General features: G+C 41.2%; 1 protein-coding gene across 1 annotated transcript; it reads right to left on the bottom strand.

Annotated features, from left to right (window-relative positions):
• Nucleotides 1–270: 270 nt before the first annotated feature.
• LOC140855845 (respiratory burst oxidase homolog protein A-like) lies at nt 271–8949 on the bottom strand. The gene is given in 16 exon segments (XM_073252996.1): nt 271–687; nt 869–947; nt 1073–1155; nt 1158–1200; nt 1291–1482; nt 1658–1817; nt 2047–2214; nt 2503–2618; nt 2726–2821; nt 2941–3324; nt 3642–4064; nt 6568–6681; nt 7211–7259; nt 7409–7568; nt 7691–8297; nt 8753–8949. Coding segments are annotated over 15 exon segments (2784 nt in total). The 5' UTR covers nt 8753–8949; the 3' UTR covers nt 271–577.
• Between the last annotated feature and the right edge of the window lie 1665 nt (nt 8950–10614).

Raw genomic sequence — 10614 nt, 5'->3', positions numbered from 1 at the left:
GCGCAATCGAGGATGGGTGGAATACAAGCGGCAATGTGGCGTGTTATCTGCGGTGAGATTTCACGGGATCCGTTGGACCTGATCTAAATAATACTTGCACCACGTTCACTGCACTGGGCAAACACCAGCTCTTGGTACCCATCCACAAGAAAAATTATTGACGAGCACCATTCTACCGTATGTATCTTGACCATATCGATACAAAAATAAATTTTTTTCATTCAAATTAATTAAAATATTTTTTTTAATTTTCAAATTAAATTTGGATAATAATATTTTTTTTAATAATAAATGATATGATAATTTTTTTATCCCGTATATTACACGGATCCACATAATGCAATCCCTGCTCAGAATGTTTGACCCGTGATGTTGGTGCATGGTGGCAGCTGACCGATCTTTTTCTTCTTCGTCCTCATCTTCTTTTTTTTTTTTTTTTTTTTATAGCTTGTCAATTACATATTACGGTAGAGTTGCATTATAAGTATGCTCCCTTTCTATCTGTATCCTTTTGACCAAAAAGAATAAAAAGCTATACATATTATACTCTAACGTATGGCTAATTATGTACGTGGAATTAGAAGCGCTCCTTGTGGAAATCGAATCTGGTGATGCCTTTCTGATTGAACACAAAGCACAACCTGCTTAGTTCTTCAGCCAAGACTGGTGCCCCACAGTAGAATACCCCTGCAGCACACCATAACAACCATGTATCTGAACAAGTTAAAGGCCATGGAAATAAAGAAACTACGACCTGTAAATTTAAGAACTCCCGGTCGTCCACTACTACTACTACCACTACTATACTATTATTATTATTATTATTATTATTATTATTATTATTATTATTATTATTATTTACACTGACCTATCTTGGCATAAGGGTGTTTAGAGCAAATTCTTGAAAAAACCTTCTTCCAATTAGGCCTTGCAAAATGTGTTCGAACCTGCAGTAAACAAAACCAACAATGATTAGGAAGGCTGCGGTCAATATGGAATGGCCAAGTCCAGTGGCTTTCTAGCTATTACTTATAGAAAAGATCAATAAATCAAGGAGGAACTAGGATTTTACTCTTGTTCCAGAGACTATGTCGACACCATTCTTTGCATGGTTGAGTGCTTGGACCATGGTGATGAGCGCCGAACGTGCATCCCTTCCTCGTACACGCTTGTGAGGTAGTTGTGCATCTCAATTATACCCTAGTAGTTACTCAATATGGTTAATGTATAAGTTTTTGAACACCTCGTAACTATCACAAATTAGGAGACTAGTAAATTGAGTTGCCTTACCCTTTGATCTAAATCGGCAACCTCATTCATAACTCCTTTAAACCAATCGAAGGAGCCTTGTTCGCGAGTCACCCAATAGAAGTATGCATTGGTGGTTTTAAGAGTCCACTTCGGTCTTGAGGCCTCGAGAAGCGTGCGCAGATCAACGCGCCCGTTCCGACCAGGGGATGGGAAATAATCCGAGAGAGCATCCTAGAAACAAGCGAGAATTTAGTGGATGTTTTCATGCAAACTTGAGCCAGACAGAGGAAAGGAACGAGTACTCAGAACTGGAAGGAAACCAGTACCAGATGATAGAATGGATAATGAAGTCCACCCTGAAAGCTAAATGATCCTAGAACTAATGCTACAACAAGGAAGTACTCACTGCTTGCTTCTCCATTTCTACGATACTGTTAAGCAGATCCTTCAGTATACTGATGAAAGGTGTGGCCCCAATTCCGAGTCCAACAAGGAGTAGGACATCATACTTCTTGTAGTCCTGAGCTGGAGCACCGTAAGGTCCATCTATCAAGAGCTTCGGTAGGCTGCAATTGGGATTAGTCATGATAGTTGCCACAAGCAGAGGAAAGAAAAAGAAAATGGAGTATAATCCTTAAATACTTGTTACAATTAGTGGCCTCTTAAATCAGCTCCAGCAATGTGACAAAATTCAAGCAAATCCAAAAGTTGCTAGTTATGACATTCATATATGCGGTTAAAATTAATTGAATAAAACATCCATCTTGATTGATATTCGCGAAATTTAGTGTATACCTTTTTCGGGTGGTCTCATCTGCTCTAAGGAGGCCACTCCTTCCAGCCACTGGAGGTTCACAGGCCTCCGAGAAGACTCGCTTAACCTCCCGTGTCCAGTCACCTAGTTGTCTAATATGGATGCTGAGGTAACCATCCCCAGGAGCTGAAGTTATTGAGAAAGGATGCCTAGAGAAAAAAACCAGAGTTAAAAAAATATATATGATCGATCAACTGATGTACACTTGAGTATAAAATGATAGATCTCTAGTCAAACTTTTGATACATACACCTAGCCTAATTTAATGATTCGTCAGTGTGAAAGTGAAAGACATATGCAAGTACTCAGCAAAAATAGGACTATAGGAATGAACAAATATTCGTAATACTCATATAGTAAGGAAGAACAGTCTTTTGATGTCAGCATTTCTTGAACATAAATTCAGTAGAGAATATAGATAGCACACTGAAGTTTACCATTCAAAGAGTGAGACTGCAGGGCATTGGACAAACATGTACTGCCCGCTCCTGTAGCGGAATGCTGGAGGCTTGGACATTTGCAACGTCAGAACATTACCCGGATAAATCGCAACCTGAGTGCGAACGAATTACTATGTCACCTTAGAAAGGTGAAACTAGTAACGCTGTGGCTAAATTCATTTGTTGACGCTTAGAATGAATTGGCAGCCAATTAATATACCTTAAGAAGTCTGACTGAGTAATAGCCGGACCTCAGGGCCCTTAGGGTCCTCTCCCCTGCGGATAGAAGAACAGGACCAGCAAGGTACATCCATGTCTGCAATACTAAGTAGGACCATATCAGTATTGCAATCATTTGAAAATAACAAACAGGCCAAGAGAAGACAGGCTTGGTGCTGCAGGATTATATCAGGCGAGTTAACGAATAACACTTACAGTTTTCAGATACCAATGGTGAATAAGGTAGAGGAATTGGCCGTGGATGACAAGCAGCATATAGACAATGGCAAGCAGATGGTGGGAGTACCAGAAAGCATTGAAGCCAGTGAGCCTGTCGAAGGGCTTTGGAAGCTTCACCAGGCTTCGGCGGAACCAGTGGGTAGCAAGGGTGAAGGCCAGCAGCATGCACAGAACCATTAGAATTCCTGTCACGCCCTCCCAGCCTTTGACCAGCTTCATGTAACTGGGCTTTGTTTTCCCAAAGTGACGCTTCAAGCCCTCGTACATCTCTTCCGAGCATGATATCAGGCGTGGGAAGTCGCAGCTAAGGTGGTTTCCGGCGTGGAGTATCACCCCTACCACGATTGCTGCCGCTATGCTCTGCCATTACTCAATAATCAACAAGATTTTAAGATAAATATAGGATTTTGAATTACTTCACATATACCAATAAAAGTGAAAAGTAATATGGAGTCCTTAGGCAAGTCCGACGTTATCTCCTGATTGACACCATGACCCCATGGCAAGCACCCATGTACTAAGAAAGGTGTTCTATGCTTAATTATTTGGTACCAGCCCGTCATAAACAACTTTACTAGATTACGAGCACTCGTCGCAATGCTCGCCTGCTCGCTTTTAATGAAGCACTTCTAGCGGTCCAATTTCACTTGCTGGCAATAGGAAGAGCAAACACTAACCTTGTGGAAATTGATGTTGTCGTCGAATGGAAGGATACGGGAGAGGCGGGTGGAGCGAAGCCAAGTAACAGTATTCCGGCACACGGGAAGGAGAATGAGAGCCATATTGAGTTTTAGCGTCTCGGCAGCACCTTTAGCCGTGGTGAGGCAATACCCCATTACCTCGAAGGCATATCTATTCCTGTACTGAATAAACTTCCATGTGAACAGCCCTGCCATCACGCTAATCCAGACTGCCATCACCCAAACTCTTTTCCAGTTCTCCTCCAAGTAGTAGCCAACATTAGTGCTCCATTTTCTGATGGGTCCCCTCTTCCTAAGCCCTGCTAGATTTTGGCTCAATGCCTGGCTCGTGTAGCTCAGTGCCTGGCTATAGTTTAGGTACGTATCCTTTTGAAGCAATATTGTTTCCAATTGCCACAGCTGCCAACAATCACACTCCAACTTTTAGTAAAAAAGAACAATAAGCACTAATGTTGTTATTACTATAACATAAATCATATTTCCATATTTTGCTTCAACTTGATTAAACTTATTAAGAGAGGACGTATTGTGGAGCATTTTGCTTTCTTTTCTTTTCTTTTCTTTTTGATGTAAAATGGGGGAAAAGGCTGTTCCCCCAGCTTTATTAAAGAGAACAAAACCGTACAGACGTTAAGAAGGAAATCAGAAATAAACGGAAAATACAAGATTAAGGTTGTGTTAATGGGATCATGGACAGCAGTGAGACGATATATAGAATTCATGAGACGTTGGTGAGCATCTTTCTTCTTTCCTTCACAAAGATTTCCCAAAAGCTGGAATGGATGAACACTTCCTAAAGAATAGTCTAGGGCTCCTCTCGTACCAAACATGTCAGCAGAGTGCCCGGACGAGTTGATCCTGACCACGCTCTGCAGACCTTAGATCCAACTCTCTTCTTTCTCCGGCAAGTCCAGAGAGAAGAGAGATGGAGGGCAGCCTTTAAATCCAATTAAGTTCTTCACAGAGAACCAACTACTTTTAGCAAATGGGCAGTGAATGAAAAAATTAACGAGAAGTCCTTTTCAGGCTTGCACCATACAGAGAGCAACCAAAATTCACAGGCCAACCTTTCTTAGCGAGGATCTCCCCTATGTGTGCAATTTGTTCTAAAGTGCTAACCACTTACAAACTTTGACCTTTTCAAAAGTCGGCATTTTCCATAAGACATCGTGGAAGGGGTACAGCTAGCCCGCGTTGCTGATGAAGCGATAGTACCCATTTTTTAATATTATTATACGCATTATTGTTCCATAAATGGCTTCTGCCTATCTTTATTGAACTCATCTAGTAAAGGAGGATGTACTATAGAACATTTTGCTTTCGAAGTTTCTAGTGGCTATAACATATATTCCTCTGTAAAGCAAGCCACGACGAAGTGGTGGGGTTCAGAGGCCAGTGCGTGACGGGACGGACATGGAGGTGGAGGGGAGACACAATTAACAGCCGTTCAAACAACTCGACGATTGGACGGGTGGGGAAGTTAAACGGACCCACGTAATTGTTACGTGACAGTGGGAGAGGGGTTTAGGTAAGGAAGCTCCATCACGCCGTCTGCATGGCTAAAGCAACTTACCATTGTAAGCAGCCAAGAAGGTGATTAGATGGTATAAAAGTTTCGCTAGTCATAATTTTTTTTTTAAAAAAAATGAAATGAGAGGATAATTCATTCATAAAAATGATAATTTTAACCCATCTGATAGATATCCAATCTGATTAAAATTCAGAATGCGGATGAATTCTAAAAAAAAAGATATCTAAAATAGATTTGAATCGGATATAAATAATGGTATGATCCATCTTGCATCCGATTCAATAAATTTTAATATATATATTTTTTTCAAAATTATAATTATTTTATAATATTTATACATACTTGATCAAATCTAATCCAGTTCAATTCCTCTTATCTATCCGATTTGATATAATTTGTATCTTTATTTGATCCAATTTGATCATAGATATAACACGAATATGGTGTACATAGGATTTTTAATTATGGATCAAATATGAATATTGGCTAATCCAATTTAAATCCGATCCATTGTCATCCCTATGCACACAGATTTATTAAAGGAGAAGATGGCCATAAAGCTATCAAGCAAGATAAGAGGTATTTTGGGAAGCAAGAAACCACGAGTCCATGAAACCACCAGAGCATTGTAAGTAACAAAAATGCTTGTAACTCGGATATGTAACTAAAAATGTCACTTTACTTTGCTAGTGTTCTATTCTCTTTCTCTCTACTGATTTTTCTGAGATACCGTCGCACTGTTCTTCTAGGAACGATAATCTATTGGAGAAGGTTCACAATGGGGTCCATCAGCACTAAAAAGACGGCTTTAGCTGCTGGTTTGCTTTCACCTACAAATTATAAAGTCAACGAGTTATCTCCCATATATATATATACCTTCAGGTTAAAGAAGAGGAAAAAGCAGGGCCAGTATACAATCGTATCTAGTTCACAATAATGTAGATCATCCTCGTCTTCCGGATAGAGAAGATCATCTAAATCAATGCAAGCCTATATACATCAGGCATGAGCACGGAAATATTTATGTGGACCTTGAAGTTGGTGTTATTAGAAGTACATGGGATACAGATTTGGACATACATAGATAAATACTTCTCGACTGATCTTTTAAAAATTATACAAGCAAAAGCTAATTTGGCCATATATAGATTACTGATTTGCCTATGGGGACAACATCGTGTAGTAACATAGAAGGTTTAGACTTCTTAATAGCACACGAAAAGTTATTTGGGTGCATATATAGATTAGTTTAGTCATTTTAAATAGCACATGGACTATCGAGAGTTCATAATTAACTTAGAAATAGCAAGTTGTGGCTTCCGAGTATTCTAATGAGTAAAAAATTAAGTGAGGAATTTTATGTATCCAGACCTCGATATAGCCCAGTCTTTCGGGATCCAGTTCTTCCATGATTAGAGCTGCGTATTCTTCTGCCTGTTCTTTTAGTCTCGCCAGATTGTTTGCCGAGGCACTCAACATAATTATCTGTAACAAATGATACCATTAATTTCTTTTTTGTGTAAAAAATTCCAGAAAAAGCCCGGGTCATCAACTTTTTAGTAATTTTATCAAGCAATATTCTAACAGGTTAAAATCTTGATAAATTTACCAAAACACCCCTTACCTACTACTAAATTGCATAGATCACTCAGCCATACTGGGGGCACAATAGTAATCCCACTCAATGGTAACGGTCATCCATGGCTTTTGATTTCTCGTAATAAAACCAAATTTTGATATATTAAAAAATAAATAAATAAATAAAAGAAACCCGAAGACAAACATGTTGAGAGGGAACCGGCACGTTGGAGTCGTTGGATCTGGTCGCTTTGGCTTTTCTCACCAACTCTGATTAAAATTAATCTCTTTCAGCTAAGCAATGGCCATCCTAATTTCTAAGCCGGTAAATTCCATTAACACAAGCACACGATTTTCTCCCCTGGGGCTGACACCTGTATTTTACTATTTTAAAATAATATATAATAAAATCCAAGAAAGTTCACCTCTCACGTACCTCTTTAACTTCCGCTTCCGTAATTCGTCCATCTTCGTTCTTGTCCACCCTGCAACCATAGAAATTAATACACCAGTCAGATCAAATACTAAAACAATGTCATCTTTAATTTCGTAAATACATCCGGATTATAGTTTTCTTCTTCTTCTTCTTCTTCTTCTTCTTCTTTCTCGTGAATAAAAGTACTGTTTATAGTACATGTCAAAGAAGATCTGGAGACGGGAATCGAAGCTCCGATCAGCGATCTGCGACCAAAACTCGTAGAGCTCCTCTATGCTTATCTTCTCTGCTTTCATTCCCCTCCTCCGGCTCAATGCATCAAACAGTTCCAATGCGAACTCCTTCGAATCCTTCATACCTTTACATTTATAAAATATATAGTCCATTAACAACAAAATAAATGTGAATCCTTCGATTTTTTTCTTTTCCCTGCTTTTAGAAAGTAATCCGAACGAACGATTGAAGGAGATGGATGACAACCAATGCATTGGGCGAAGTCGGAGCGGGAGAGATGACCGTTGCGGGCGAGCTTGTCGAAGTTGGTCTGCACCTCTTTCCACCCATCCACATCATTGGCCTTGCTGATGAATCTGAGGCCTCTGAGCGCCTTCCGCGCCGCGGAGCGCGTCCGGTCCAGCTGCGCCCTCTGCCGCCGCATAGCGCGCGCGGCGAGGGCGGAGTCCGGCGCCCCGCCTGCCGGGTTGCCATGCCCGTGGCTCCAAGAGAACCGCTTCAGCTCCGCCTTGAGCTCCTGCGAGAACTGTCGTGCCTTGGCCATCGCCTCCGCCTTCAGCTCCTGCGAGAACTGGCGGAGGCGGTGCGACGAACTCCGAGCGATGGACGGCGATCTCGAGGCCGCCGGCCGCGGCGTCGCCTCCTCCGAGTCCCGCGCGGCGTGCGGAGAGGCAGGGGCGGGCTCGACGCTGCGAAGGATGATGGTGTCATCTTCCTGGAAGTCGAGCGTCACCTCGACGAACTCCTCGGCGCCATCGGTCGAGTTCCCAGGCGACGATCCGGCGCTCAGGAACTTTCCTTCGGGCACGGTGTCCGACGGCGACCGGCGTTCGTGGCTGCCGAGCCCCCTCATCTAAATCAAGAATTGAACGATTATTAATACGTACAGCGAGAACTACGTTTTCTTTTTTTATTTTTCCCGGTGAGGAGAGAGAGAGAGAGAGAGAGAGAGAGAGGGAGAGGTTAGTGGAGGGACAGGGGTGTGGTGTGGCGCGCAGAAGAAGGGAATATTAATGGGAGTGGCGTTGGGGAACGCGGTTGGAATCTCTGGGAAAGGCCATTTCCGCCATCGGATCGGGGTTGCATCTTTCGCGGGAATCTACCGTTGATCATTCGTCCGCTTGCACAGATCGCAAAGCGAACAGTGCATGATGATGGATTCAAGCGAAGCAAGATGATTTTTATTTTTATTTTGTGTGAAAGATAAAATCCCGACCCGCTCCCTCGGTGCGAAGGGAAACAACAGAAGTAGAGACAGGAAATAAAACAAAAGAGGTGGAAGCAAGAAGTGGGAGACGACTACATTACCGTGGGATTTTAAGAATAAAAAAGAAGAGCCTCCGCCCAAGCCGCCTTCGAGACGTTCATGTACACCGAACTACTCCTCTTCTCCTAGCCTTTGCTTTTCTACGACGATTGGGCGGAAGCTGCTCGGAATGCCGGCAGTGGGGTTCGCCGCGTGGCGGCGGAAGTGGCCAAGGCCTTGTGACCCGATCCGGATGCGGAAGGAAACTAGGGTCCGGTGGGAGGAATAGGACTGGGAGCGGGGGCTTTAATCGATGCTTGTAATGACCGGATCTTTCATCTCTCTCTCTCTCTCTCTCTCTCTCTCTATATATATATATATATACACACACACACACAAAGTTTTCTTTTTGTTTAATACATAACAATGATGAGGTATCGGATGCAGGTGGTTATTATTTGAATTATTGGTAGATGATGGACGTGGTTGGAGGTGGAGAAGGGGAAGAGGAGTGGCATGGGAAGCACCCAGTCAACTAACAACAAAGTGAAATCTCTTTAGATGTGGATCACCGAACGCGGGGTGGTCCAAATGTGAGAGACTAGGGCATCTTGGGAGGAGCATGATGAAGCAATTGGGGGTTATTTACACACTTTTTCTTGGATTTGGCACCCATCCTTTACATTGACTTTCTATAACTCAAATAGTTTAGAGAGATGCAGACAAAGAATGAAATTTCTAGGAAAGGAGTGTACTCAGAAAGCTTTGAAATGCGTAGACAGAATTTGTTTTTCTTTGATTTGTTGATAAGGTTAGTCATCCTGTGGGAGAGAGGAAGTATTGCGGCTTGGTGTACATGGGCTAATGCTTCTGGAGTTACCTTCCCATAGAGTAGTTTCTTTTTTCCTTGTTCTGTCTCTGTTCTTCCTTCAGGGCTCCGCCCTTTATATGCGCTAAAAATTTTTTAAAAAAATGGTAGAAGAAAGGGATTTTATTTGTTACATTATAGTTAGCACTCCCATTATATAAGCTAACATTAGTAATTCAATGGAGGATCTTTTTTTATGGCAAGACTTCGTGTAATAGACAACATTTTGGAATAGAAATTCAATATAAATATTTTTCTTAGGCAAGAACATAAACATAAGCATTTTACCTGTAATATATTTTTGAGCAACCGTCTTCAATGAATTACACAAGATATAGCGGGAAGACCAGTGAATTAGTATAAGACATGAAAAATATTTGACATTTTAAATAGATGATTGCTTGTCAACAAGTGCAAAAGTTGGTTCGTAGTGCAGATTTCTGAAGACAGATCTTTAAATTTATATTTCTCTGTAGGACAGTGATCTATAAGAAAGGATTAAAGAAGACTGCATGTAAGAACATCTCCAACCACAAGATCTAAAATAGTAAGATGGATGGAACTGAACAACTAAAATTGTTGGTAAGTGGACCATCCCCATGTGGCTTATTGTTAGACAACCTATGAAGCTACCCAAACATTCATAAACAAAATAAAATAATTAGTTAAACCAAAGTCTAAATTTGTAGACCAACCTCATGACAACAATTGTAAAACATGTTGCCAACAAACTATTACGAGGATCTTTCTCTCATAAAGAATTTAAATATTGTTGCAACTCCTCAATCAGAAATTATTTAAAGGAGTTAAACTTGAATTATACCTACTTGGATTGTCCTAAAGAAGTTAAACAATAGTCTCTCTCATAAAAATGGTGCAACATGGTGCATGATGAACAACAATGCATGTGGACTGCGGCCACCTATCGGCCTTAGACCAGAAGTGGATGGTCATCCTGTGGCCATTGACAATATTAACGTATACTAACAAAGAATGTGTTCCTTTCCATGTTAGATTAGATTCACGCTTCTCAGTTGTCGCCATTAATAAATTAAC

Source organism: Elaeis guineensis, chromosome 2 (assembly GCF_000442705.2).
Source record: "Elaeis guineensis isolate ETL-2024a chromosome 2, EG11, whole genome shotgun sequence".
Taxonomy (NCBI): Eukaryota; Viridiplantae; Streptophyta; class Magnoliopsida; order Arecales; family Arecaceae; genus Elaeis; species Elaeis guineensis.
This window is presented reverse-complemented; position numbering and strand designations above follow the sequence as displayed.